Source organism: Ostreococcus tauri (assembly GCF_000214015.3).
Source record: "Ostreococcus tauri WGS project CAID00000000 data, contig chromosome 17, whole genome shotgun sequence".
Lineage (NCBI taxonomy): Eukaryota > Viridiplantae > Chlorophyta > Mamiellophyceae > Mamiellales > Bathycoccaceae > Ostreococcus > Ostreococcus tauri.
Window position 1 is genome coordinate 315,401 of NC_014442.2, and position 27,013 is coordinate 342,413.

At 60.5% G+C, this 27,013-nt stretch overlaps 13 protein-coding genes across 13 annotated transcripts; 8 read left to right on the top strand and 5 right to left on the bottom strand.

The window, feature by feature from the left end:
* Positions 1 to 59: 59 nt before the first annotated feature.
* OT_ostta17g01910 (Peptidase M28) lies at positions 60 to 2,921 on the top strand (the record flags this gene model as incomplete). Its single annotated transcript, XM_003083922.2, has 1 exon — positions 60 to 2,921. The coding sequence occupies one exon, from the start codon at positions 60 to 62 to the stop codon at positions 2,919 to 2,921; it is 2,862 nt and encodes a 953-aa protein (XP_003083970.2).
* A 318-nt stretch (positions 2,922 to 3,239) lies between these two features.
* On the top strand, positions 3,240 to 4,328 carry OT_ostta17g01920 (Mitochondrial substrate/solute carrier; the record flags this gene model as incomplete). Its single annotated transcript, XM_022984639.1, has 1 exon — positions 3,240 to 4,328. The coding sequence occupies one exon, from the start codon at positions 3,240 to 3,242 to the stop codon at positions 4,326 to 4,328; it is 1,089 nt and encodes a 362-aa protein (XP_022840482.1).
* Positions 4,329 to 4,578: 250 nt separating this feature from the next.
* Positions 4,579 to 5,907, bottom strand: OT_ostta17g01930 (Fatty acid desaturase, type 1; the record flags this gene model as incomplete). The annotated part of the gene is made up of 1 exon (XM_003083923.1): positions 4,579 to 5,907. The coding sequence occupies one exon, from the start codon at positions 5,905 to 5,907 to the stop codon at positions 4,579 to 4,581; it is 1,329 nt and encodes a 442-aa protein (XP_003083971.1).
* A 284-nt stretch (positions 5,908 to 6,191) lies between these two features.
* On the bottom strand, positions 6,192 to 9,035 carry OT_ostta17g01940 (Serine/threonine-protein kinase, active site; the record flags this gene model as incomplete). Its single annotated transcript, XM_022984647.1, has 1 exon — positions 6,192 to 9,035. The coding sequence occupies one exon, from the start codon at positions 9,033 to 9,035 to the stop codon at positions 6,192 to 6,194; it is 2,844 nt and encodes a 947-aa protein (XP_022840483.1).
* Positions 9,036 to 9,212: 177 nt separating this feature from the next.
* On the bottom strand, positions 9,213 to 12,914 carry OT_ostta17g01950 (Mycolic acid cyclopropane synthase; the record flags this gene model as incomplete). Its single annotated transcript, XM_022984653.1, has 1 exon — positions 9,213 to 12,914. The coding sequence occupies one exon, from the start codon at positions 12,912 to 12,914 to the stop codon at positions 9,213 to 9,215; it is 3,702 nt and encodes a 1,233-aa protein (XP_022840484.1).
* A 170-nt stretch (positions 12,915 to 13,084) lies between these two features.
* On the bottom strand, positions 13,085 to 14,500 carry OT_ostta17g01960 (Nucleotide-diphospho-sugar transferase; the record flags this gene model as incomplete). The annotated part of the gene is made up of 1 exon (XM_022984656.1): positions 13,085 to 14,500. One exon carries the CDS (start codon positions 14,498 to 14,500, stop codon positions 13,085 to 13,087), a length of 1,416 nt encoding a protein of 471 aa, XP_022840485.1.
* Positions 14,501 to 14,758: 258 nt separating this feature from the next.
* OT_ostta17g01970 (Sulfotransferase) lies at positions 14,759 to 16,204 on the top strand (the record flags this gene model as incomplete). The annotated part of the gene is made up of 1 exon (XM_003083927.1): positions 14,759 to 16,204. One exon carries the CDS (start codon positions 14,759 to 14,761, stop codon positions 16,202 to 16,204), a length of 1,446 nt encoding a protein of 481 aa, XP_003083975.1.
* A 338-nt stretch (positions 16,205 to 16,542) lies between these two features.
* Positions 16,543 to 18,027, top strand: OT_ostta17g01980 (Sulfotransferase; the record flags this gene model as incomplete). The annotated part of the gene is made up of 1 exon (XM_003083928.2): positions 16,543 to 18,027. The coding sequence occupies one exon, from the start codon at positions 16,543 to 16,545 to the stop codon at positions 18,025 to 18,027; it is 1,485 nt and encodes a 494-aa protein (XP_003083976.2).
* A 63-nt stretch (positions 18,028 to 18,090) lies between these two features.
* Positions 18,091 to 19,274, bottom strand: OT_ostta17g01990 (SCAMP; the record flags this gene model as incomplete). Its single annotated transcript, XM_022984670.1, has 2 exons — positions 18,091 to 18,926; positions 19,013 to 19,274. 2 exons carry the CDS (start codon positions 19,272 to 19,274, stop codon positions 18,091 to 18,093), a joined length of 1,098 nt encoding a protein of 365 aa, XP_022840486.1.
* Positions 19,275 to 19,885: 611 nt separating this feature from the next.
* Positions 19,886 to 22,441, top strand: OT_ostta17g02000 (Zinc finger, CW-type; the record flags this gene model as incomplete). The annotated part of the gene is made up of 1 exon (XM_022984677.1): positions 19,886 to 22,441. One exon carries the CDS (start codon positions 19,886 to 19,888, stop codon positions 22,439 to 22,441), a length of 2,556 nt encoding a protein of 851 aa, XP_022840487.1.
* A 69-nt stretch (positions 22,442 to 22,510) lies between these two features.
* Positions 22,511 to 23,095, top strand: OT_ostta17g02005 (unnamed product; the record flags this gene model as incomplete). Its single annotated transcript, XM_003083933.1, has 1 exon — positions 22,511 to 23,095. The coding sequence occupies one exon, from the start codon at positions 22,511 to 22,513 to the stop codon at positions 23,093 to 23,095; it is 585 nt and encodes a 194-aa protein (XP_003083981.1).
* A 139-nt stretch (positions 23,096 to 23,234) lies between these two features.
* Positions 23,235 to 25,511, top strand: OT_ostta17g02007 (Ankyrin repeat; the record flags this gene model as incomplete). Its single annotated transcript, XM_022984684.1, has 2 exons — positions 23,235 to 23,615; positions 23,709 to 25,511. 2 exons carry the CDS (start codon positions 23,235 to 23,237, stop codon positions 25,509 to 25,511), a joined length of 2,184 nt encoding a protein of 727 aa, XP_022840488.1.
* A 72-nt stretch (positions 25,512 to 25,583) lies between these two features.
* On the top strand, positions 25,584 to 26,576 carry OT_ostta17g02008 (UAA transporter; the record flags this gene model as incomplete). Its single annotated transcript, XM_022984690.1, has 1 exon — positions 25,584 to 26,576. One exon carries the CDS (start codon positions 25,584 to 25,586, stop codon positions 26,574 to 26,576), a length of 993 nt encoding a protein of 330 aa, XP_022840489.1.
* Between the last annotated feature and the right edge of the window lie 437 nt (positions 26,577 to 27,013).

The window sequence follows — 27,013 nt, forward strand, 5'->3', positions numbered from 1 at the left end:
TTCGTCGCCGCGCCCGCCCGCTCGCGGATCGTTCGACTGGAATTCGCGACCGGGACGGCATGTCGGACGCGAATCGCGCGAGCTCGAACGACGACGTGAGCGCGAGCGCGAGCGCGTCGGGGGGTCGAGGGAATGATTCGAACGAAACAAAAAATGCTTCGTACTCCTTCATTCGCGCGACGACGACGCGGTTGGCGTCTTCGTCGGCGTTTATCGTGTTCGTGACGTGCGTGCTTTCGGTCTTGATCGATCGGATGACGCCGGTGCGCTCGAGCGCGGTGAGCGATCACAGAGAGGCGTTCGCGGAGCGCAGAGCGCGGGTGCACGCGCGGACGCTGGAATCCGGCGGCGCGCGGGCGACCGGGACGCCGTCTGAGTGGTCGGCGTTCGCGTACGTCGACACGACGTTGACGGATGCATTACGGCCGGTGAGTTTGTCGAACGCGACGACGGTGGAGCGGGCACGGCGGACACACGACGGATTTGCTGGGGGGTCGTGGCGGACGACGTACGGCGGCATCGCGAGCCTCGGCGCAAGGATCAGGAGCGCTCGGGCGCAGAGAGAGGGTTGGGAGGAGCACGCGGTTGTCTTGAGCGTGCATATAGACACGGTGCACGCAAGTGTGGGCGGGAGCGATAATGGTGCCAACGTTGCGACGGCGTTGGAGACGACGCGCGCGTTGGCGCAGCGCCTCGCTCGAGTCGGCGGAGACGCGATGTGCGATGTCGAGGCTCGTCGGTGCGCGGCGGTGATCGTGATGTTTAGCACCGCCGAAGAGGAGGGTTTAGCAGGGGCGCATGGACTCGTTCGGACGCACGAGTGGTTTAGCGACGCAAAAGTGCGGGTGCAGCTTGTTTTGAATTTAGAGTCCATGGGCGCCGGCGGGCCGCATCGCCTTTTTCAGGCGCGGGCGGACAGCGACATCGCAAGACGAGCGCTCAGGGCCTGGGCGCGCCATGCGCCGCGAGCGATTGGGACAGTACTTTCAGAAGACATATTCAACAGCGGGGTCATCAACAGTGGGACAGATTTCGCAATTTTTCGACGATACGGCGACGTGCCGGCAATCCTCGATTTCGCCTTCGTTGAGCGCACATCAGTATATCACACGCCGAGAGACCGAGTCAAGTACATGCGACCGGGGTCATTGCAACACTCGGGTGAAAATATACTCGAGTTCATGGCGTACATCGTCGCACACGGCGGTTTTGAGAGCGAGACAAACGACGAGCGAGCGGCGCGGCCGATGTCTTGGTACACCATTCCGGGCTACGGCATGGTCACCCACGACTCACCAAGAGTGGATTCACACGTTGTTTTCCTCGCCGTACCTCTCTTGACGCTCGCGACAATCATCTATCGAACGCACGTGGGAGAGTTTTTCACGTCCAGAACGCTCTCGGCGGAGGAGACGGTGGCGCACATGGAGAACACATTCCGCGCATTGGTCACCACTCCTCTCGTGTTACTCGGGAGCGCGCTCGCGTGGATTACCGCCGTCTTCGTCGCCGCCGCCGCGCCAGTGATATGCGCGTACACATCTGCTGAGCCGAACCTTTACATTTCTCGCCCGCTAGGCCTTATCGCCCTTTCCGGCTCCGCCTCGTTCATCGCCTTTATCGTCACACAGAAATTCACCGCAAAGCTCACATTTGCGCTGGTACCACTTTCTGAGAAGATGAAACTCAGTGATCAGGCGTGGCGGATCACCGAGTGGTCCTTACTCATCGGACAAGTCGTGGTATGGGGCCTCGCCGCGTCGCAGACTACGCGCGCGGGCATCGGCTCTTCATACGCGCCGCTTCTCTGGCTCGTGTTTCCAACATCCATTGCTATTGCTCCCGCGTTGTTAACGTGGTTCGGCGCCCGTTCGCGAGATTATGATATGCCTTCGCCACCTTCAGGGACGAAGATCGCTCTTTCCATCGCCGCGCCGCTGTGGATCACGTCCCCGAGCGCTCTGTTGTTGCTTCGCGTGCTCCAGGGCGTCGGCTCGCGAGTGCCGGTGGATGACGAAGCAATATATCTCTACGACGGTATCGCCGGCGCTGTTATCGGAGGCTTTACCGCCATGACGACCAGTCTATTCGCACCGAGTTTGGTGACATCGAAGGATGATCCTCATCAGTGGCTTCGCGCGGTAAAATTCGCCGGCGGAGTGCTCGCGTGCGCACTCGTGTACACGCTCTCTTTCATGCGCGGCGCTGGCGCGCAGTGGACCACGCTTGCGCCGCAACCGTTGGTCCTGACGCACATCGTGAGAGCGTCATCACAAAGCGCACACATTGTCATCGCTCGCGCTGGTGCGTCCACGCTGCGAGGCGTCGAGTCGGTGCTCAGGGAAAATCCAACTGTCCTCGATTCGCTCTCGATGGAGTGTTCGGCCAACGCAACGTTTGATATCTCCACGGCTATCGCTCGCGGCGCTTGCGTCGTCTCCGGAAACAATTTGTACGATGAAATGGTGGTAACGGGCTCGATACCACCCTCTTTCGGCGAGGTTCGAAGCGTCGGTCGTTCACGACGCGTTGAGATATCCGTTGGCGACGGTCGTAGATGGTCCGTCTCCGCAGACAAACGCTGCGTCGAGCGCGTCGCCGTCTTATCCGTCGAGATTGACGCACCGACAGATGAGGATTGGGTAGTCATCGACCCGTACGAGCGCGGACGTGCGACGCGAGTGATTTTGAACGGCGTCGGGGGCGATTCTTCCGCCCGAACAAAATTCACGCTCTGGTATCAACCGCGCGCGTCAACAAATTCTTCGTGTTCAGAAGCCGTGCGATTGCGCGCGGATTACACGGCTCGCACCCCGTCGATCGCCAAGATCGACGTCGCCTTACCCAAGTGGGCCGTGCCTTTCGGCAAGCACCTCAGCCCTCAGTGGCTCGCCCTTTACGAGACGCTCGATGTCTCCTAAGCCCGCGCCCGCGCCGCGGCGCGCCGTGTGAATCTTTGGCCCATCGCCGTCGACGACGCACCGAAATGTCCCACGATGCCACGTGCGCGCTCGCGCGTCGCCGTCACGCGTACTTCGCACACGAATCACCCGTACACGTCTCACGATGTGACGTGCGCGCTCGCGCGTCGCCGTCGCGCGTACTTCGCGCGCGAATCACCCAAATGTCTCGCGATGCCACGTGTCCTCTGGCCGGACACGCGGAGCGACGCGAGAGGACGCGATCGTCCACGCGCGCACACCCCCGCGCGCGACGCCTCGCCCTCGCCCGCGCGCGCGATGGTCGAGGCAAAGATCCGTGAGCGCACCGCGCGCGCGAAGACGACGCGCGTGATGCCCGAGGTTGGGGCGTCGACGGAGATTCGACGACGATCGAATCGCGCGCTCCCGGAATTGAGCGCGGGTAAGACGACGACGGCGACGACGCCGCGGGTGGACTTTGGAGAGGTGATGAAGAAGGCATCCGCGCGGGCGTTCCGAGGCGGCGTCGCCGGGTTCGCGGCTGGGGTGATTCAGGTTGGGTCATTCATGTGGATGCGCACGGCGATGAATTATCAATACGCGAACGGCGGAAACATGCTCGGGAGCATTAAAGCGCTGTATAAGGAAGGCGGCGTGCCGAGGTTGTATAAGGGGGTCTCCTTTGCGATCGTGCAGGCGCCGCTGTCGCGATTCGGGGACACGGCGATGAACACCGGGGTTTTGGCGGCGCTCGAGGCGTACTATCCGAACATGCCGGTGAGCGTGGCGACCGGTTTCGCCTCCGTCGGCGGTGCGACGTGGAGAATCTTCTTGACGCCCGTGGACACGTTCAAGACGACGCTGCAAGTGCAGGGTAACGCCGCTTTCGCGTTGTTGAAGGATAAGGTTCGCGCCGGCGGCGTCGGCGTGCTGTACAACGGCGCGGCGGCGAATTTCGCGGCTAACTGGGTCGGCAACTATCCGTGGTTCGCCACCTTCAACTACCTGCAGAAGACGATCCCGAAGCAGGATACGAAGATGGGCAACAACGTGCGCAACGCCGTGATCGGTATGTGCTCGTCCATCGTGAGCGATTGCATCTCCAACTCTCTTCGCGTCGTGAAGACTGTCAAGCAAACCTCCGGCGACGCCAACATGGGCTACATCCAAGCCGTCAAGGGTGTCATCGCCAAGGACGGCATGGCCGGTCTCTTCGGCCGAGGCTTGCAAACGCGCATCGTCACTAACGTCTTGCAGGCGATGGTGTTCTCCGTCGCCTGGAAGGGCATCGAGGAGGAGCTCAACAAGCGCGCCGAGGCGAAGAAGGTTGACACCAAGACCGCCAAGAAGGGCGGCAAGAAGGCCTCCCTCACCGCGTCTCAGCTTCCGCCGCTCGTCGTCGCATAGATGATTCAAGATTCTCGAGTCGCAAAAGTGCGTCGAAAGCGCCGCCAAGTTTTTCCAGAAAATCACACGTGACGTGACTCCGCGATGCGGCGCTCTCACTGGAATACATTACTCTCATAATATTTAACGAAAGAATTGAGGAAATGATGCACTCACTGACGAACGATTCATCACGACTTCACGCACACATGATAACACGTTCTTATTAAAATCTAACTACAGTGTAACGCTCGCGGTGGCGTCTCGAGAATCACGCCGCGACCGGGAGTTGCTTATCCGTGAACACCCATTCGTCTCCCTTCTTCACGACGGCGATGCACTTGCTCCCCACGCGCCACGTAGCGGTCGCGATCGGAGTTGGATCGTAAAGGTAGAGGTCGGGATACGCCTCCTTTAGCGCATCCGTCGCCATTTGAGCCTTGTAATGCGGAATGGTGTGGTTGATGTGGTGCGCGACGTGCGTGCTGCCGATGCGGTGGTGCAAGAAATCAAAAACTGGGCCGTACGGGCGATCGATCGTCATGAATGCCCCCTTGACCAAGTTCCAATCGTCGCCCTCGAAGTGCGGCACGTCAACGTCGGTGTGCTGTAACCACGTGTACAAGACGAGCCAAAAGTTGGTCACCATGTACGGGCCGACGTAGAGTGCCATCACTGTGGCAATCCCGCTGTGCGCCGCCCAAGCCGCGAGCGCGCCCAGGACGGCAACAACGCCGATGTCAGACTGCCACACCTTCTTCGCCCACTTACCCGGGAACAGCGCGTGCTTACCTTTCTCGCCCATGAAGGGTAAGAAGTGGTTCGTGTTACCGCGCACCGGTCCGCCGCTCGCGCCGGTGAGCAAGTAAATCGGCCATCCGAGCGCGAAGACGCCGACGAGGTTGAAAAACGTGAACGGCCCTTCACCGATCAATTCGCGAAGCTTGAACACGACGTTGGCGTCTTCCGTCCCCAAGCGCGCCGGCACGTGCGTCTCGCCCTCAAGAACGTGATTCGTCCTCGAGTGATGCACCGCGTGTGATCGCTGCCAAGAAAAGTACGGCACCAAGAGCAACGAGTGCAACACGTATCCAACCGCATCTTGCAACGTCTTGTTATCGCTGAACGCGCCGTGCCCGCACTCGTGCGCGGCGACCCAACACCCAGTGGCCGCCGTCCCCGTCACGAACGCGTACGCCACCCACGCCGGCCACCAAGACGCCTTGAGCGGCAAAAACGCGTACGCCAGCGCCCCACATCCGACCGTGATCGCCGTCGACACCGCCGCGTACGCCAGGCTCTTCAACGTGTCCCGCTCGAAGCACTCGCTCGGGATGTTTCGCAGCACCTCCTGCATGCTCGGAAATTGCTTCGCCTTCGCGTTCAACGCCGCGCCTCTCAACCCACCCTCGAGTTGTTCGTGCGCGGTCACGTCATAGAGCTGCGTCGCGCCGTCGGACGCCTCGACGACCGCACCGCGCGCGCGCGCGCGCGCGAAACAGATTCCCGGTCGCTGGACGTCGGCGTGTCTCGCAATCTTTCCCTCTCCACGCGCGCATCGCGGCGACGCGCGCGTCGGTAAGGCGACGCGGGCGATCATCGTCGTCGGTGCGGTCGCGTCTCGCGCGAGCGAGGGCGTTGCGTCCGCGCGCGCGCGCGCGTGCTCGAGGATAACGCGCGGTGACGTCTCGGTCCGAGGGTGGCGATGTTTTGATGTTTTGATGTTTTGATGGAGGGACTGTTTGATGAGTCGTGACTGGCTGGATTTTGATTCGGTGGGTCGCCGCCGCGTCGCGCGCGACCGCGGGCGACGGACGTGGTCGACGCGAGCGTTGGACGCGGAGGATTGAGGCTAGAAATGAATTGATTGGTTCACACGGCGGGTCAAGCGACGCGCGTGAGGCGCATGGAGCGGAGGATTTTGTCGACGAGCTGGGCGACGGCGCCGCTGGAGCGTTCGTCCGTCACGCCCTCGATGAGGCGCTTTAGCCTGGCGACGACGTCGTAGCGGATGATGAGCTCTTTTGGGCGCTGGGCGTGTTCGTGTACGACACCGAGCATCTTGAGCAGCGTGATCCTGGTCGTGGGCTTGGTGGCGGCGGTCGTGAGGGCGTCCATGAGCGGCGGGATGAAGTGCTCGTTTGCGAGCGCCTGACACAGCCGCGGGGAGGTGGAAATCAGGTTCAAAAGCGCCTGCATGATGTTATCTTGAGACGTTGACTCATCCAAGACGTCTAAGATGGAGTTGATGGCGTCAGGTTCGAGAAAGCGAGCCTCCGCTTTCCAAGGTTCGATGGCGAGCCAAGAGCCCACGGCGTTTAGCGCTGAGAGCGTCCAACCGGATTCCACCGAAATTAGCTCGACGTACGCGTCCAGCGCTCCGTGTTTCTCGAGAAGCTCCCGCGTTTTGCGACTCGCCGACGCCATGTCACACAGCAAAGGTACGGCGAGCTTCATCGCCGATTGTTGAACCGTATGTGCGACGTTCCTCTCGGCAACAATCTTTACCAAGATCGGTATCAAACCCGCCACGGCGGCTTGCTCCTGCCGCTCCTTGTTCATCGCGCACAAGTTATGTAACGCCTTGAGCGCGAGCTCCCACGACTGCGCATGTCCGCTCTTGACATTCCCCTCGACGCACTTGACGAGTTTCGGAATTGCGCCGGAGTGTTGCAGCACGTCAAACGAGTCCGGTTGTTTCGACAAGAGATGTACCAAGCCCAAAAGTTTCGTCGCCGTCGAACGCGGGACGACGCTGAGTTGGGCCAAGCACCCATGGATTATTCGAACGTCTACGAGAGACTTGGAAACTTCGGGACACCCGTCGCCGCGTTTCGCCACTCGATACAGCGTCTCGGCGACGAGCTCGCGATAATATCTTCCACCGCTCGAGTAGAGACCTCGCGAGACGCTGTGCGTGCTTGTGCCTCCGATTGAACCCGTCATGGATGACCCACCCTCGCTTCGCGTATCGTCCATTACCTCTGGGTTGGCTTCGTCCTCGAGACTCGCCGTGTGCGTGGAGCCGAGGAGCGCGACGAGTTTTGGGAACAGCCCCGCCTGTGCCAAGGAGAGTGAGATCGCCTGACCTAGTTGCCTCGGCATCTGATCGCCTCGCTCGATCTCCGCGGCGATGTAAATCGCGCTCAGGGCGTACTTGGTCAGCTCGCGACCGCTACCGCCGAAACCTTCGTCCAGGACGCCAACTAAAATTGGAAGCGCTCCGCACGAAACAAGACATCGCGAGAACACCGGCCCAGCCTTCGCTGTGACTCGACACAAACGCAAAGCCGCTATCTTCGCTCGTGCGCTCGCGTTTTCCCTCCTGAGAACTTCCAAGGCTCTCGGTAAGACGCCCATAGTAACGAAGGATGTTAAGACATCTCTGCTCGCCGCGCTCGCCGCAGCGACGCACTCAAACGCCACCGTTCGCGTCGTCTCCGCTGCTGCGTCGTCGTTGATGACGTTCATGAATGTACAGTTCGCGCGTGTCGTGAAGAGCGTTTCATTCGTGACGTTGAAACTCGTCGAACTATCCATGAGTTGCACAAAATCCGCGCCCGCCATCTCAACGTTCTCAGACGACGAAGTATCCGCGAACGCGCTCCGAAGTCGATCCATGACGCTGACAATAGTTTCGTTCAGATCGATTTGTTCCTTCGTCATCCCGTTCGACGTGCTTATTCCCAACAGATTGAGCGCGTCCGAGCTCGACGAAGCACGCTTCATTGTCGATGCCTCGACGCCGATATTCGCCACGCGATCAATCAACGCCCCCACCTCTCTCGGCTGCTCCGTCAGCGACCGCTCGTCCGTGAGCCAGGTATGACTCAACAATGCCTCCGCGGCGGGCCTATCCTTTGGATCCTTCTTGAAACAAAGCATTAAGAAATCCCTCAATGCATCCGAGATGCCAGCCGGGAGCGGCGGATGCTTGTCTCGAACGATGCGAAACAACGCCGGCATCGGATCGAGATCGTAATACGGCGGATTACTCGTCAATAACTCGATGATAGTGCACCCGACGCTCCACACGTCCGCGGCCGCGGTAACGTTGCGCATCTCGATCACCTCTGGCGCCATCCAATATGGCGTCCCGAGCGCGTCGTTCGGTTTCGCTTCACCGTCCGCATTCGCCTCCTCACTGTTCTCCATCGACGCAATCTTACGCGATGCTTCATTTAGTAGACCGAATCGACGTCCTAACCCGTCCCCACCGCCAACTCTAGACCCTTTCGTCGCGACGCCAAAATCCGCCAGCTTCACCACGCCCTCCTTCGTCGTCAGAATGTTTGCCCCCTTGATGTCTCGATGTACAACGCCTTGCCCATGCAAGTACGCCAACCCCCTCAAAATCTGCGCCACGTACACCGCGCATAGACTCTCTGGGAATCCACCGAACCTGCTCGGATGTACCGTCCTCGCGAGCGAACCGTTCTCGGCGAATTCCAACTCAACGTACAACGACTCCCCGATCGTCCTCGCCCCCTCGTACTTCACCACGTTCGCGTGCTCGAGATTACTCAGCAACTCTAATTCCGCCGTGATTCGCTCCATGTCCTGAGAATCGACGCCGATTAAAGAGATCTCTTTGACTGCGCTGACGCGACCGTCCCGCTGATCCACCGCCTTGTACACCGAGCTCGTCGCACCGACGCCTATGAGCTCGCCCAGGATTAAGTGACCGACCACACGCGGTGGGTGAGGTTGAGGGTCGGTTTGGGGCATGGCTGTATCGACGCGTCGACGCGTGCGAGCGTCGTGCAGTGAAGATTTGGACGAATTCAAAGATTACTTAGACGGAGACGCGCGGGACGGATTAGAACCAATGTCGGATTCGCGTTGCGCAGAGATTTTATCGATGAAAAATACGTATGAATAATGCTATTACGAATGGTGACGACACTAGATGTCGGCGGACGTGGCGACGGAGAGGATGCGGTCGCGGATTTTGCGCTCAGCGACGGCGTGCTGGACGTCCTGGACGTACACGCGACCGGCGCTCGCGACGGCGACGCAGATGGCGACGCTGACGGCGATGCCAGTGCCAGAGCTCGGATCGATGACATCGGAATTGATGTGCAGCGCGAGCGCTCTGCCGGCCAATAGAGTGGGGGCGATCTGGAAGGCGTAGAGCGCCAATGTGGCGAGTGTGCGAGACGCCGCGTAGGCGAACGTCTCGTAGTGCGGAAAACCACTCGCGACACGGGCGAAGACGCGGAAGTGCGTGGCAAACACCCGAACTTCAATCACGAGTGAGCAAGCCAAGGCGACGACGAATAAGTCGTGGTGGATGGCGTAGAGCGTAGTCATGAGCTCGACGCTGTGCTTCATCATGCTGAGGCGCTTCCGTCTGGCTATCGAAGTGACGCCGCGTGCAAAGGACACCACGGCATACTTGATGAGTAAATCACTCGCTGCTTTCCTCGTTTTCCGGTTCTCAACCACCGGAAGCATCCATGAGGCGCTTTTCAGCGTGATATCGGGCGCGTCGGCGATGAAGGCGCACGCCGCTGAGCCGATCGCCGCAGAGACGATAGCCTTCATCAACGGCCTCGAGAGCTCCAGCGCGCGACTCGAGAGAGTTCCGTGCGCTGTGGACGCCTCATCCAACTTAACCTTGCTCACCTTTTTCCCGAGTTTAAACTTCGGGAAAACGGTCAGCGCCATCATGGCTAAGATCCACACCAAACCGAAGGTGGCCACGAAGGCGGCCATGAGAGGCGCCGCAGCGTCTGCAAGCGCCGCTGCAGTTTTCGGCTGGTGTTGATAGTAAATCGCACATCCGGCTCCAATGATGCCAGCATCGAGAAGGTACGGTCTGATCGCGAAACTTCTTTGCACCTTTGTGATATTCACGTCCTCGCTCACCTTGGTCCAAGTCATCTGCAAGTCGTAAATCAACTTGTTCGCGAACGCCGCCTCGCAGTAGGCAAAGTAAAATTCAAACATGCGCAAGAACTTTCTGGTGTAGCCCATCGAAAGTATGCGCTCGGCATGATGCATCATGCGTTCGCGCCAAAGTCGCAAAGTGACGGCGTAGTGCAAACCGATATCGTCGTAGGAGGACAGCACGAGGCCGCGCGGGGACGCGTCTCTCATCGCTGCAACCGACGGCAAGTGACCGCCCGGGAAGATGTAAGCGCGAATGAAATCGCTCTCGCTATTGCAGTAAGCGTCATATCGTCCGTCTGGCATGGTGATGACCTGAATCGAGGCCTTACCTCCCGGCTTCAACACCCTGTGCACCGTGCTAAAGTACGTGGGCAAGTGCTCGTGCCCCACGGCCTCAAGCATCTCAATTGAAACCACTCTGTCGAACGTTCCCTTAACGTCTCGATAATCGCATATGACGATGTCAATCAAATGCGATAACCCAGCAGCCTTGACTCGGGCGGTCGCTTCGGCATGCTGCTCGTGCGAAAGTGTTAATCCGGTGACGTGGCACTTCTTTCGTTGCACCATGCGAATAGCGCATGTGCCCCAGCCACAGCCAATTTCTAGAACACGATGCCCAGATTGAATGTCCGCTCTATCGATGATGGCATCAATCTTTGTGTACTGTGCTGCTTCCAAGTGCTTTTCTCGAGCCTCGAAGGTTTCGAACTTGTCCAGGACGTCCACCGACATGTTTGCGTCGTCGATGTCTCCGTGAATCGCGCTCGAGTACAGCATCGTTCGATCCAACCATAGCTTGTAAAAGTCGTTACCGGCGTCGTAGTGATACTCAATGTTTTTCCGCGAACCTTCCTTGGTGTTACTGAGCGCCTTGTGAGCCGCCATCTCCATTTTAGCTCCGACCCAATTCACTGCCTCAGTGATGAGTCCGACGGGATCGAAACGCATCTTCGGCTTGCAACTCAAAGTATCGACGCCAGAGGCCCCGGGGTGACCTTTGCACACCGTGTCCAGGAGGCCGATTAAGTCCGCGTCGAAGTCCCCGTTCATATAACACTCCCCGAGACCGATATCCGCTCGCAAAATAGTCTGCACGAAGACGCGTTGATTGAAAACCGTCATGGTGATTGTCTCAGACGAGTCGCCCGCGTCCTTCCCGCACATCATACGCTCGCTTCCGTCCGGGAGAATCATTCGCAAACGCTTATTCGCGGGAAGCCAACCAGTGCACGCGCGCTGGAAGAGCGGAAGAACTGCCTTGGTCGTGCTGGACAGCTTGGGATTGCATGGTCTCGGAATCCAAGGCACAGATGACCTGCCAAGCAATTTATCGCAGCAATCCACGGCCGACTTGATGCCGTCCTCGTGGAAGCCGTAACCACACCACGCACCGCAGAACCACACTCGATCCTTCCCTTGCAACGCCTGAATCTGAGTCTGCGCGGCGATCGCCGCCTTGTTAAAGAGCGGGTGCGCGAGGGTGACTTTGTGTTCGACTGAGCCCTCGCGCGGCGGCCGCGGCGGATTGAGCGTCACGAATAGATCCTTCGTCCCTGGCGCTAAATTTTGCAGCAGATTCACCCAGTACGTCACACACACGCTGCGAGTTTTGGCCTCTTCCTCAGGAATGTCGAGACGATCGCCGCGAAGGCAGTTCCACGACGCCCAGGCATCTCTACTCCTCGGCATCAACGTCGCATCTGTGTGCAAGTAAACCTCGTTTTCCTGGTACTTCACAGCGCTCAGCGCCTCTATCTCGTCCTTATACGCACTTTCACCCATGATTGTTAAAACCTGGTCGCTGTGGCAGGCGAAGACGACATCGTCAAACACCTCAGAGTGCTCGCGTGTTTTGCCCTTCGCGTCTTTTTGCGCGTACGTCACGATGACGCTTTTCCCGTTCGATGTTCTCTTCACAGCTTTGACGTAAGCCCCCTTACGAACGTCATCGAGTTCACGTTCTATCGCGTCGACGTAAGCCGACGATCGTCCCTTGACCACTCGCCAGAGAGGCCGTTCGATGACATTGAGCAGATGATGGTTCACCCAGAACCGCACGAGCGTCTTGACTGGAAACGCCATCGCATCCTCGTCGCTGCAACTCCATATCGCGGCGCACATGGGAACCACGTAATGGTCTTTGAAAAACGTTGAGTACCGATTGCGCTCGAGATACTCCCCCAGGGAGACATCCTCGAACTCCGTCGCCCGCTTCTCGTCCAACACCTCGGGCGCCGACTTGCCAAAGCGCAAAATCTCTCGAATCATCTTCAAGAACCTCGCGCTTCGCGCGTTCTTCTTCTGCGCGAACACCCCTTTCAACCCGATGCTCCCCCACTCAACATCACCACTCGAGCACGAAAATGACATGTCGCTCCGCTCGCTCTCGACGCCGAGCGCGCCGAACAACCCCACCAGGTGCGGATACGTCGTTAAATTAAACACCTGAAATCCCAGATCGACCTCTCCATTCGCCGTGGGTGAGTGCACCGTCAACGCGTGTCCACCCAGGACGTCGCAGGACTCGAATAACGTCACCGCACGCGCGGCATCGGTCGCGTGTACGACTTGCGCTTTTTGCACTTTTTCATTCTGTCCCGGTGATGACGTCGACGATTGGATCGACGGGCGAGATAAGAGGTAGGCGGCGCTGAGACCGCTGACGCCGCCGCCGATGACGGCGATGCGACGCGTCGCGTCGGACGGCATCGCACCGACCCCGTTCGTCGGGGTGTGGGGTGGGTCTCTGTGAGCGAATGCATTCAGAGGGGACGCGGAGGCGCGCTCACGGCGGACGCGCGCTGGGGCTCGACGCTGGCGAATGATTTAGAATACAATTACACCACTCGGTGTGTGTAACGAACGTCGGGTGCGATCGATCACGTCCACGTGATGTGTCGATCGGACGTGACGGCGAAACGCTTCTCCGCCACGAGCCTGCGCTTGACGTGGTCGCATTTGAGGTCTGGGTGCGGAAACGCGGCGGCGTCGGCGACGCCGTCGTGGTCGAAGTCCGTGGCCGAATGCAGCGGTAAGGCGGTGTTAGAGGGATCGGTGACGGATTTCGGTCCGATCCCGAGCTTGGCCTCGGCGTTATGCTTGGTCTCGAGGATGTGCTGGAGAAATTGTTCCTTGTCCTCAGTGTCGCCGCAGTACGAGGCGGTGACGGTGTGAGTGCCAGGAAACGTCCCGTCTGCGCCTGCGGCGGCGGTAATGAAGTTACTAGACTCCGCCGTGCTCATGGCGTGGATGTGATACCTCCCCGCGTTCGTAGGGACGAGGACGTAATTCCAGAAGGACTGCTCTGGGTACTCTCCGAAATTGACGTTTGACACCAAACGCGATTCACCTTCGAGCCATTTTTCACAAATCTCCTCGCTCCGCGCGCTCGCGGGGAAGATCACCATTTTTGTGTTCATGTTTCCCTGCGCCTCACGCTCGTCACCGACGTCCGAGCTCACGATGACATCGTACTTCTCCAACGCGTTCGTCCACGCCTCGGTGGGATCGGAGAGGAACACCGTGTCTGAATCTAAAATAACCACGGAAACCTTCGCCCTGAGGAGCTCCAGCGCGGCGTGCACCTTACGCCACGACATCGCATCCCTAGCCTTACCGTCGTTCACGTTCGCTCCGAACTGTCGAACGAAATCTGTGTCGAAGAAACAATCCACCCCGCGGTGCGCCTCGCACGACTTTTGCGTCGCCTCGTCGTACGTCAGCACCGTGATGTGCGGCAGCAACTTCGGCGCCCATCTCTTAACGCTCGCTATTTGTAAATACGTCATCCCCCACTCGAACGGCTTCGTCAGGACTAAAATTCTCGCGTCGTCGCTCTCCGGGTCGCGTCTCTCTGCGACGTGCGCCGCCAGACCCGGAACCCCGAGCCGGGCGTCGTTACGCATCGCCGCGAGCGCACCCGTCGACGCCGACGTCGACGCTCGCACCCCCCCAGACCCTACCCGATCGTCCACCCCCCCCCCCATCTCACCGAAGAAATTCGCCGGCAGCGCGCCTCCGTCGCGCCCGAGTCCCAACGCGCCGCGCCGCGTCGCCCCCCCCGAACGACCCAATCGCCCCACCGCGCCCACGCTCGCGCACGCGACGACGACAAACATATACAGCGTCCCTTTCCCGCGCACCCGGGTCGCTTTCCGTCGCTCCCGCGCGAGCACGACGTCGTCATCGCGCGCAACACCATTCACACCGCCGTCGCGCGTCCACGATGGATCGCCCGCGCCGTACGCGCGCTCGCCCGCGCGCGGCCCGAGCGGGGCGCGATCGGGGTCGGGCATCGATGCGCGCGCGCGCGCGTCGCCGCGACCGCGTCTCGCGCGCCCAGCGCCTCGCGCGCGGCGCGCGGCGATCGCCGTGGACCACCGCGCGGGACCCCTCGACGTAGTGAAGGTCGATGAAGCCCATGTGTGTACACTTTCGGTGATTCGCTCAACACCCACGGCGGGCGCGCGCGGGCGATCGCGCGCCACACCGCGACGGGCGCGCGCACATTGACGGGCGCGCGCGACGGCGACGACGACCGACGCGCGCGCGCGATGGCGGCGCCGCGGAGCGAGCGCGCGCGGTTGTTGACGTCGACGGGGGATGATGGAAAGGATCGATGCGATGACCTCGAGCGCGGCGCGCGCGTGGACGACGGCGCGCGAACGACGGCGGCGCGACGGACGGGATGGGCGAAGACGAGCGCGGTGTGCGCGCTGGTGATCGGTGCGGTCGGGGCGTGCGCGGTGGCGGTGTCGATTGGGTCGACGACGGAGGCGGACGGGGGGCGATTCGCGCAGACGGCGGCGCTGGGCGAGAACCGGTTCGCGTCGGGGGGGCGAACGAGACCGGTGTGCTCGCGAGAACATCCGGGGTACTCGGCGCCGTACGTTGGGTTGTACGAGAACATCGGTGAGTGGCCGGAGTCGTATCTGCGTTGGGACTTGAAGTGCGCGGAGAAGCGCAAGGGCGAAGCCGAGCTCGGGAAGCTCTACGTCCCGACGAAGAATTATCGACGACCGAATCAAAAGGAGATCAACGAATTCATGCGGGCGTGGAGCGCGTCATTCGGGAGAGCGTATGAGGTTCCGCCGAACGGGAAGAAGAAGGGCATCGAGATCAAGGATTCGAGCCCGATGGTGTACGACTTCGTGCACGTGCCGAAGGCTGGCGGGACGTACTTCACCGAGTTGATGATCAGGGCGAACGACGCGATCGGAGAGAAGCACGGGTATCCGTACAAACTGCGAGACGCACCTTTTTCGAATTTCGTCACTCTACCTCTGATCGACGCGACGCAACAAAACGCGCACGCGACGCTGGATGCGTTTAAGAAGGGACAACCCGAGCAATACTTTAGCAAGAAGGGCCTGCAGGAGAAGTACGACAAAGGGCAACGGATGTTCGTCAAAGGGCAGTTCGGGATGGGGATGTGCGATGCAGTCGAGGCGCCGTGCATGTACTTCACCGTTCTGCGGGATCCGGTCGAAAGGTATCTGAGCCATTACAAGTACTCGTGCCTCGCCGGCGCCGAGGGCAAGGCGCAGTGGACCGAGGAGTGGATCAAGCTCGGAAACTGCCCGCTCGATCCCATCGAGTTCATGACGCACCTCGGGATCAACTTGGATTGGACCGTGGAACTCGCCCCGGGGGCCAAGAACGGAGATCTGCATCGTACCGCGGACGTGGCAAAGCAAAACCTCGACAGCAAGTGCATGCGGTACCTGATCACCGAGCACTACGCCGACGGTTTGCAAAAGGTTACGAAATCCTTTCCGGATTTCTCAGACGCAGTTCGACGGCTTCACCTCGCGAATGGGAACGCAGAAAACAAGGCTAAAAAGCTCCCGCCGCCCGCGCAAGAGCGTTTCGACGCGTACATGAAGAATGCGACCATCATGAAGGCGATCCGCGAGCGACACGCCTTGATGCAGGGCGTGTACGACCACGCGCTCAAAAACTATGAGGCCAACTGGAATCGTCCGATAGTCCCGTGCTAGGGCGTCCGGAAATGACGATCATAGCGTTCACCGTAGCCTCTGTTATAGGTAGGAACCTAAACCTGTGCACTATACACCGATCTAGTCGTCCGACCGCGCGCGCGACGTCCGCTGCGGTTGAACCGCACGAGCGCAACACCAAGTAGGCGCGATCGACAGGAAGTCTTCATTCAACCGCGCGCGCGTCGTTCACGCTCGGAACGAACGCATCAGCGGCGAACCCAAACGTGTTCCCGCGTTCACGCGCGCGTCGATCGCCCGTACGAGCGTCGATTACGCAAGAGCGCGAGAAAGGCGAGCGTAACACCCAAACTCTCGAGCGCGTCAGAACAAGCACAATGAGCGGGTCTTCCGTCGCCGAACGCGCGCCACTGGTGACGAAACGCGCGGAGACGATCGATGTCGAACGTGCAGATGCATCCGATGAGGTGCGGGGCGAGCGGAGGCGCGGGACGCGCGCGGCGGTGGTCGCCACGGCGACCGTGGCGAGCATCGGCGCGTTGGCGTTCGCGGGCGTCGACCTGAGAGGCGGCGCCGTGGGGGCCGTGGGGTCATCCATGGGATTCGTCGGGATGAATGGTCGGGATCATAAGGCGGATGACCTTCGAAGGGCGAGATTGGCGAGTTTGGGTGGGAACACGACGGAGGTGACGTTTCATAGCGACGACAACTCGAAGCACAGACGTTGCGTGTTGAGGCAAAGCGCGAGTGCGAGTGAGGACGCCGAGAAGTATTTCGTCGTGAAAGGACTGCACAGTGATGCAGGATTAGGGATGCAAAAGAAGCTGAACGATTGGACGCGAAACAGAAAGGTTTCGCCGGACGTATTCGCGGTGACGCCGAGCACGTTTAAGCTCGTGCGCCTGTTTGGCGACGCTGAATCTAACGTTGAGGAGCCATATCTGCTGCCCAAGAACGGGTGGAAAAAGGCAATCGAGGCTAAGAATAACACAGCGATGCTATACAACTTCGTGCACGTCCCCAAGGCGGGAGGGACAAATTTTCAGCTCGTCATGACCAACTTGGCGAACAAGCTCAACAGGCAAAAGGGCGACCCAGTGCGAAGAAACTTGATGCCGCCCGGATACTTCGTTCCCGGGTTATCTCCGGCGCCGCTCCTCGACACCACGATTCGCGGAGTCCTGACCACCGCGCACGCGTTCTTGGAGAAGGACAAGGGCGCGTTCGCGACGGATCATCTCAAGCAGGCGTACGAAAAGGGACAACGAATGATCTCGAAGGGGCCGTATTCCATGGGGATTTGCTCCACCACGGAGGCACCGTGCGCGTACATCACCGTCATTCGCGATCCGTACGAGCGTTTCATGAGTCACTACAAATACTCGTGCTTGGAGGGATCGGAAGGCCAAGCCATGTGGTTGCCGGAATGGAAGCAAAAGAAGGAGTGCCCGCTCACGCCGCTGGAGTGGTTGGCGTACACGCTCAACGACGACTGGACGCAGTTGATCGCCCCGGGAGTGTTTCCGCACGGTTCAAAGTGCCACCAAAAGGCTTTTGAGAACAACATCATGAGCGGATGTGTGCGATATTTGCTCATGGAAAAGATCGAAGATGGCTTGAAGAAGTTGAAGACCAAGCTGCCTGATTTCGAAGGCCTCGACATCGCCGCTGAGAGAAATGGTTTCAAAAACGGCAGCGACGGCAAGATGACCCCGAGACTGAAGCAACGGTTAAATGCGTACCTCAAGGACACGGACATGATGCAAAAGGTCAAGGATGCGATCGCGTACCAGACGGAGATGTACAAGTTTGCCGTCGATAACTATGAAAAGTCGTGGGACAGAGAGTTGCAGACATGCTAATGAGTGCCTCGCATAGAATATCATATCGTTGTTGCAAAATCGAAACCTTCTAATGAACGCAGTCTAAACCGCGCCCGGACCGCGGAAAGCGCCGCTCGTCGCAGCCGCCCGTATGCCTTCCTGATACGCCTCGGCGCGCGCTTGCTCCATGGTGTGTCCGCCTCCCCGGAAGGATGTGTACACCAAGCGAATGCAAATGACAGCCAAGCAAGCGTCTAACATGAACATGCTCATCACCACGGCATGCATGTACCCGAAGACTTTGTCCCGTTCCATTGCCTGCTTAAAATTCATGATACCGCACAGCGACATTTGCTCAGCGCCGAACAAACCGGGCGGGGAGACCGAGGCGAAGACCACGAAGCTGATGTGCACCATGAACATTAAGAAGAACCACAGGAACCCGAACGCGCGGTTCGACTTGCACGAGTTGTACACCCGTCGATACCACAAGTAATACGCTCCCGGGATCCCGCAGACGGTGTAGATGAACGCCATCAAGAAAGATGAAAACTCCTGGTCCGCGAAGAGTCTGAACGTGACGACGATGAAGTTGCACAACAACGCGAGGACGAAGATGCAATACACGAGGTAGCACATCTGCACGCAACGCTTGTGTTCCTGCGGAATCTCCGCCGCGATATTGTGATACGCAATCGCCCAGCACTTGAACGGCCAATTGTACGTCTGCCCGCCCGCGCCGCTCCCGCGTACATTTCGCTCCCTCACCTCCAAATCGCGTTCGCGTCGGACAACCTCCGCCTCGCGTCGCTCGAGATCTCTTTGCTGCGCCGCGAGAGCCGAAGAAGAGACCCCAGCGCCACCGAACGCCGACCCACCACCGAACGCGCTCCCTCCCGGCGTGGGCACCGAAGCCGCCGCGTTTCGTCCCGCCGCGCCTCCGAACGCGCTCTTAAACGCGTTCGCCGCGCCCGAGACGAACGACCCCGACGTCGCCGCGTCAACCCCCGTCCGACCCCCCAACCGACCCCTCCACCACTCCCGACATCATACGCCCCGAACGTCGAGCGCGCGTCCACGCCCGCGTACGCGTTATTCCCCGGCGTCGGCAATTCGATCTCTTCGCTCGCCGCCGCCGCGCTCGAGGACGCCCCCCCCCCCTCGAACGGGTTACTAAACTCCTCCGCGCTCGGCGTCCGACGCCCGCGCGCGCCATCGCTCGCGAGCCCGAACGGGTTCATCCCCGTCTCCATCCCGTCACCGACGCGCTCGAACGGGTTCGACATCGCGCGCGATGTGCGATCGATCGCGATGCGATGACCGACGCGATCGCGCGATTCTCCCGCGCGTGCCCGCGCGCGCGCGCCGCGTCGACGCGCGACGCGCGCGGGACGACGACGACGACGCCGACGCGTCCACCGCGCGCGCGCGGGCGAGGCCAACGCACGGGACGAGCGCTCGGCGTCGACGAATCGCGAGATCTGTTGTGTGTGCCGCCGCGTGCTGGACGAAAACGTCACTGTATACGAGTGTGTGTATCGTATACAGTGACGCGTATGCCTATGTGTGGGACCCACGTCCACGGCGGCGTCGTGAGACATCGACAGGCGTCGTGAAAGGCGTCGTGAGACATCGAAAGGCGTCGAAAGGCGACGGTGAAAGGCGTCGTGAGACATCGAAAGGCGTCGACAGGCGACGATGGCGCCGATCGCGCGCGTCGGCCGCGCGCGACGCCAGACGCGCGCGCTCGGGCGCACGCGCGGGCGAGGGCGATCGCGAAACGGGCGCGTGGCGGTGACTTCGCGCGGGCGATCGACGCGCGCGGTCGGGCGCGCGAGGCCATTCGTGGATTTCATTCATTCATCGCTGGATTCGTTCGCATTCGTGGGATTTCGCGATGGCGAACGGACGCAGCGCCGCGCTCGAGGCGCTGCTCGCGACGACGCCGTTGACCACCGATGCGTGGGTGCAGTGTGATTCGTGCGCGACGTGGAGACGGGTGCCGGCGATCGTGGCGGAGCGCCTGGGGGATGACCGCGCGTGGTTTTGTCATCAAAACATGGATCAGCGATTCTCGACGTGCGACGACGCGCAGGAGTTGGAGGATGATGAGATCGATGTGTTGATGCGCGCGCAGGAACGAGCGAGCGCGGGTGCGCGGGGGGGCGGGGGGGTGGGCGAAAGGGCGGCGAACGCGCATCGGTGGGAGAAAATTCCTCGAAACGTCTACGCCCATCGAGAGCGGAGGCGATTGACGGACGACGACGTCATGGTGTGTGTGTGCTGCGTCGAGGACGGCGTCGGGTGCGGGGCGGATTGTTTGAATCGATTGGTCTTATCGGAGTGCGATCCGGCGCACTGTCCGTGCGGGAGCGCGTGTCAGAATCAACGCATGTCTCGCGGCGCGTACAAGGAGGTGAACGTGAAGCGGACGGGTAAAAAGGGTCACGGCTTGTTCGCCGCCCAAGACGTGCGAGCTGGGGAGTTTGTCATGGAGTACTGCGGAGAGGTCTTGCACGAAGACGCGTACGCCGAGCGTAAGCAGAGGTATCACGACGAGGGACGGAGCCATTACTACTTCATGACGCTCTCCAGCAGCGAAACCATCGACGCGACGTTGCGCGGGAACGAAGGGCGGTTCTTGAACCACTCGTGCGCGCCGAACTGCGAGACGCAGAAATGGATGGTGCGCGGCGAGCTCCGAATTGGGATATTCGCCACCCGAGACGTCCAGGCCGGAGAGGAGTTGACGATTGATTACAAATTCGAGCGATTCGGCGAAAAGCCGTCGCGATGTTACTGCATGGCGGGCGCGTGCTGCGGATGGATCGGCGGCGCCAAGGCTGCGGAGGCGGCCAAAGCGTATAACATCGAAGATGATGAAGATGAGGAGGCGCATGAGAACGACTTGGAACCCGTCATGACGCTACTGACTGATGCGCAGATCGAGGAAGAGGAGGCGCGCGGACGCGCGACGACGGCGGAAAGATTTGCTGCGCCGAAAAAGTCCGCCGTCAAGGCGGAGAGTAAGTCATGGCGACCTCCGGAGGAGGTTCGAGAGATGGAGCGTCAACGCAAGGCTGAGGAACGTGAGCACAATCGCGCCGAGCGCGCCACGGCGCGATTGCGCACAGATGGCTCGAACATTCGTCGCGTCCGGGCGCCGACGGATTCATACGCGAGCAAGTGGAGCGCTGTCTCCGCTGGGGCGAAGAAGCGCACTGAGGTCGATCTCAAGATGGAGGATCTCCAGGGCGCCAGTGGTGGCTTGCGTTCGAAGGATTCCATCACTCGATGCGTGCAACTCTTCAACCTGTGCTATCCAGTTGACGAGCACGGGGTGACTCAGGTGAACACGCGCGACCTCGGTTTGATTCTCGAGGCGATTTCGTTGACCAAGCACCCAGAGTTACAAGCCACCCTCGTGTCAAGTGGCATGCTCTCCGGCTTTCAGAAGTGCATCAAAGTCTTGGGTGGTCCATCCGCGGCCGCGGGAGCGCATGCCGCGCTCCTTCGGAAGATTTTGAAGATCCTCATGGACCTCATGACGCACTTCAAGGAGCTCGTCATCGTGCGCATCAAGGAGACGCAAACCGCGGGGGGAACGCTGATGAACGCCCTCGGCGATCTTCGCGTCGCCAACGACACGCCACTGATGAAGCTGGCGAGAGATTTCGAGTACCAATACATCGGTACCGGTTTGATGGGACCGATGCCCCAGCGACCGCGCGTCGAAGCACCGCAGCAACAACAGCTCAGACGAAACGACTCTGGAAGCGGTTCGGGCGGCGCGCCGTGGGGGACACGATCGCCGTCGAGCGGTGCACTCAATCGCTTCGGCGGAAGCACGCCGCCGGGATCGAGGTTCAACGCGACGGCGCCACCGCGCAGCGCGATGACGGGCGGTCGCGGCGGTGGATTCAACGGAAGCGCTCCACCCGGAAGCGCGCTCGGCGGTCGCGGCGGTCCCGGTCGCTACGGTGCAGCTCCCGCCCCGCCTCAGCGCGAATCTAGCCTCGCGGCGGCGATGCGCCCGGGACACCACGGCGGTGGATACCCCCCATCGCGCCCCAACGCCCCGGGATCGTCGTCTTGGGACAACGGATCTGAGCGAGGCGTCAAGCGAGAGCGCGACCCGCCGCCGTCTCGCCCGGCCAACAAACCGCTCTTGACCAAACCTCTCCCCCCGCAGTTCGACGACCCGAGATCGGAGATGTTCTCCGACGCCGTCACCGCGTTCGTGACGATCGAGGTCGAGGACTTAAGGGCGCCCGACCACCCGCTCCACGACCCGAGAGCAAACTACGACAGACTCACGCAAATGTGGTCGCTCGACGCCGTCTCTCGAGAGCAATCCGAGTGGCGAAACGGCGTCGGTGGCGTGATCCAGACCGGCGCTCTCCGACAACGCGTCGGTGAGTACGTCCGAACCCGAGCCCGAGACCGTTCGTGAGCGCCGAAACGATCGATGCAACCGAAGATTGTCGGTCTCTCCGCCGCGCCTCACGTCCCGCCTCTCGCCATGCGCGCCCGCGCGCGCGACGCCCGCCCGCATCCACGCCTCGCCCGCGCCCGCCCCCGCGCGAGCTCCCGCGCCGTCACCGCGCGCGCGTTGGTGAAACAAACCGGCGCGGACGAAACGATCCCGAACGTGCCCGACAAGGTGAACAAATCATTCGCGATCGACCTCGGTGGTGACACCCCAGCGGTGACGACGCTGCGGTTTCCCCTCACCGCCGACGCCGTGTGCATCGCGTGCGAACGCCCGTTAGGCATGTTTCTCGAACAACGCACCGAGGGGTCGAGGACGTCCATCGTCGTCGATGAGGTCGAGGAGGGGTCGAACGCGCACGCGGCGGGCGCGCGCGTGGGCGACGTCTTGCGTCTGACCACGGCGGTGTTCGAAGTGAGCGCGCCCGTGGACGTGACGACGTGGTTGAATCCACCGGCGAAGCGAAAGGTGCGGGCGTATTACACGTGCGATAATAAATCGTTCGATGCGGTGATGGACGCGATCGCGAGTCACTCGGTGCCGATCGACACGCCGAGCGGAAAAGAGGAAGTGAAGGAGGTGGGGATGATCTTAGAGCGCGTCGCGACCGCGTGATGGGTCGAGACGTACGTTTAATTTAATGTAATTCATTCGCGCGTGATCGCTTCGAGCGTTCGGCGTCGATCGAGCGATCGATTGTTGATTGTGCTGTGCATCCGCGACGACTCGACGGCGACCGCAGAGCGCGGCTGTCATGCGCGTCGACGATTCCGAGGATGAGGGTGCTGGTTTGAACGCCCGCGCCCGCGCGCACGCGCACGCGAGCACGACGTCTCGAACGCCGCGAGCGCCCGCTTTGGGCGTCGTGAACGAGCTCGAGGGTGATTTCTCTGAAGCTTTTGAAACAGGAACGAATGAAGACGCGAATCGACCCGATTTGTACGCCGTGCTAGGCGTCAAACGCGATGCGACTCTCCAGGAGATCACCAAGGCGTATAGAAAGCTCGCTGCGAAGTTTCATCCCGATCGACGGTCGGGGGAGGACGATGGGGCGTTCGCGGAGGTCGCGCGGGCGTACGAGACGTTGCGAGACGCGAACAAACGCGCGTTTTACGATTCTGGCGGCGCGATGGAGGTACGTCGATCTACTCGATGCTCGTGTTTGATTTGATTTTTCATGTAACAACACGGTGACTGACTTTGACGACTTTGCGTCGCGCGTTCACAGGAGATGGAGGTGGAAGTGGAGGAGTATTTAGAGGCGTTTCGTGAGCTCTTCGAGTCGCGCTTCGGCGGTGACGAAGTGGCGACGCTCTGCCGAGGGATGAGCGCGAAAGAGCTGGCGACTATGCCACCGTTTCCATTTCCAAGATATTTGTTCCCTTCAGGGACGTTTCCTGACGGTTTGAGATTCGAGGACGAGACTACGTTCGCGGTGCCGCCAAAGGTTAGAGAGTTCATCGACGAAAACGGCGTCGACGCGGTGACGGAGATCGCGGGCGAGTTAGCTTCGCGTTCGCGAACACGCAAATCGTCGTCGTCAAATGCACGAGCTAGCGAGGAGGATGAGCTGAAGGCATTCATCATGGAGGCCATGGCGGATGAGCTCGAGGGATTGGACCTGGACGGCGAGGACGGAGTTCTGGACGACGTGACACTCGCGCAGCTCATGGAGTCGATGCGAGACCTCGCCGGGGGATTGAACGGCTTAGGGCGCGACGACGGTGATAGTGATAGCGGCAGTGATTTTCTACCGGGTTCGCCGAGCTACGGCTCGCCGAGCTACGGCTCGCCGAGGTTCAGAAGACAGTGGAGCCAAGATCAGTCAGATGAATCGAACGACGAGCGTGAGCCTCAATTGAGTCTCGGTGACGTCTCTGCGGCATCTACGGCGGATATTCGCGTGTGGATCGACGCTGCGAAGACTGGAGATTTACTGCAGGTGATGGAAATGTTCGACCGCGATCCCGCGCTCGTACACGCGCGATCGTCCGGTATCGGTCACTCTGCGGCGCACTGGGCGGCGGCGAGAGGACACGTCGACGTACTCAAATTCTTGGTCGACAAGGGTGGGTATGACTTGAATATGTTGAACGCGTGCGACGCAACGGCATTACACTCGGCGGCAGCGAACGGGCGAGAAGAATGCGTGAGGCTTCTTTTAGAGCGCGGCGCGCGCGTTGACATTGTTGATGAAATTGGCGAGACGCCGGGCGACGTGGCGTTGCGCATGAAAAATTTGCCACAGGAGCTCGCTCAGAGGCTCGTTGTGGCCCAAAATTATCCGATATCGGATGTTCCGATGTTTTGCGGCGCGTGCGAGGACGTGGAGACGCCAGTGAAGGTGAATGCGACGCTCCAGGTCGTGCACGAAGATGAGGAGTCCAATGGACGAATCGTCGAGCTCGATCGCGCGGTTCAAAAGCGATGGCTCGACGCCGCCAAGGCCGGAGAACTCGAGGTTATGAAAAAGCTGTACGCCGAAAACGAGGACGTACTGTACGCCAATGGTGAGGGAACGAATTACGGATTCTCAGGAAACACCGCTTTACATTGGGCGGCATACAACGCGCGCGTTGATTGCGTTCGTTGGCTCTGCGCCCAAGGAATGGATCCCAACGTCACGAACAAGGGCGAGAGCACCGCGGCACACTCTGCCGCGGGCGCGGGACGACTAGACTCCCTCGTTGCCCTCGTGCACGAGTGCGGCGCCGAGGCGTCGTTGGCGAACGACGTGCACGAGCGTCCGATCGACGTCGCGAGACAACGCGGGCACGCCGACTGCGTCGTCCTCCTTCGAGACGCCCAATCGATCTCAAACCTACGAAAAGAGATCGATAGAGACGGTGCGTGCTCGATCAAGACGGCGCGCGCCGTGGTTCAAGCGCGCGCCGCCTCGGACGCCACGTGTCGCGGCTTGACTGAGAAATCCGAGCTCTTAAACAAGGCTCGCGAGATCGCCGAAGCCTTACCCCGACCGATCCGAGACGTAGAAATCAAACCGCGACCGATCGTTCGACGTGTCTCGTAGAACCGATGCATACCGATGAACCGCACTCGCGATCCGCCGCGCGCCGCACTCTTCGACTCCCGCGCGTCCAAGATGACCACCGCGTCGCCCACCGCGTCGACGCACCAAGCGTCCAAGCCCGAGCACTCGCAGCTCGCCAAGATCGCATTCTGCGTCGTGAGCGTCGTCGGCTCCCTCATAGCGTACGGCATCTTACAAGAGCGGATCATGACGCGACCGTACGGAGACGGTGCGGAGAAAGAGTTCTTCAAGTACTCCGTCTTCCTCGTCCTGAGCAATCGAGTGCTGAGCGCGTCGTTGGCGGCGTTCATACTGGCGCGAATAGGGGGAGCCGTGCGACCGGTGGCGCCGTTGGTGAAGTACGCGGGCGTGAGCGCGTCGAACGTGTTGGCGACGACGTGTCAATACGAAGCTCTGAGATACGTGAGCTTCCCAGTGCAAACCTTGGGGAAGTGCGCGAAGATGATACCGGTGATGATTTGGGGGTACTTTATTAATCAGCGACGGTACGGGGCGAGCGATTTTTTGGTGGCTTTGAGCGTCACCGCCGGGTGCACGATGTTCGCGCTGTACGGAGATTTGACGCATCGACACGCGGCGTCGAACAAGAACAGCAGCGCCAAGGGATTGATGTTGATGCTGGGCTACCTCGGCTTCGACGGGTTCACGAGCACGTTTCAGGACAAACTGTTCAAGGGGTACCAGATGGAGACGTATAATCAGATGTTGTACGTCAACGGGTGCAGCGCGTGTCTCTCCTTCGTCTGGCTCGTCTCCGACGGCACCATGTGGACCGCGCTCGATTTCATCACCAGGCATCCAGCGGTGACGACGGACATCTTAACATTATCCCTCAGCTCCATGCTCGGCCAGCTCGCGATTCTGTACACCATCAAGGAGTTCGGCGCGTTGACGTACGCCACCATCATGACGACGCGTCAGCTCCTCTCCATCATCCTCTCCTGCATCGTCTTCATGCATCCACTGACGTTGGGACAGTGGGCCGGCACCGCCCTCGTCTTCGGCGCGCTGTACGCGAAGAATGCCTCCGCGTTCGCGCGATAGTCCACGCGTCCGTCTCCGCGCGTGGTCATTGATCAATATTAATCGATAATCACCACGAGCCGAGCCACATCCGCGCGCCGGGAGCCGATCGCCGTGATCCACAGATCACGTATATTAACACAAAATCCCCATCGAACGCACACGCCACCGGCATCGACGCCTCGGCGATCGCCGCCGGATCAGATCACGTATATTAACACAAAACCCCCCATCGACCGCACACGCCACCGTCATCCACGCCTCGGCGATCGCCGTGATCCACAGATCACGTATATTAACACAAAACCCCCCATCGACCGCACACGCCACCGGCATCCACGCCCGCGTGTGATCGCCGCGCGTGCTGCCCGTCCCACGAGTCACGACTCGTCGACGAGTCCCCAGAAACACCCGCGCGCCCACCGCGACGTCACACCGACGGCGCCTCCGATGCGCAT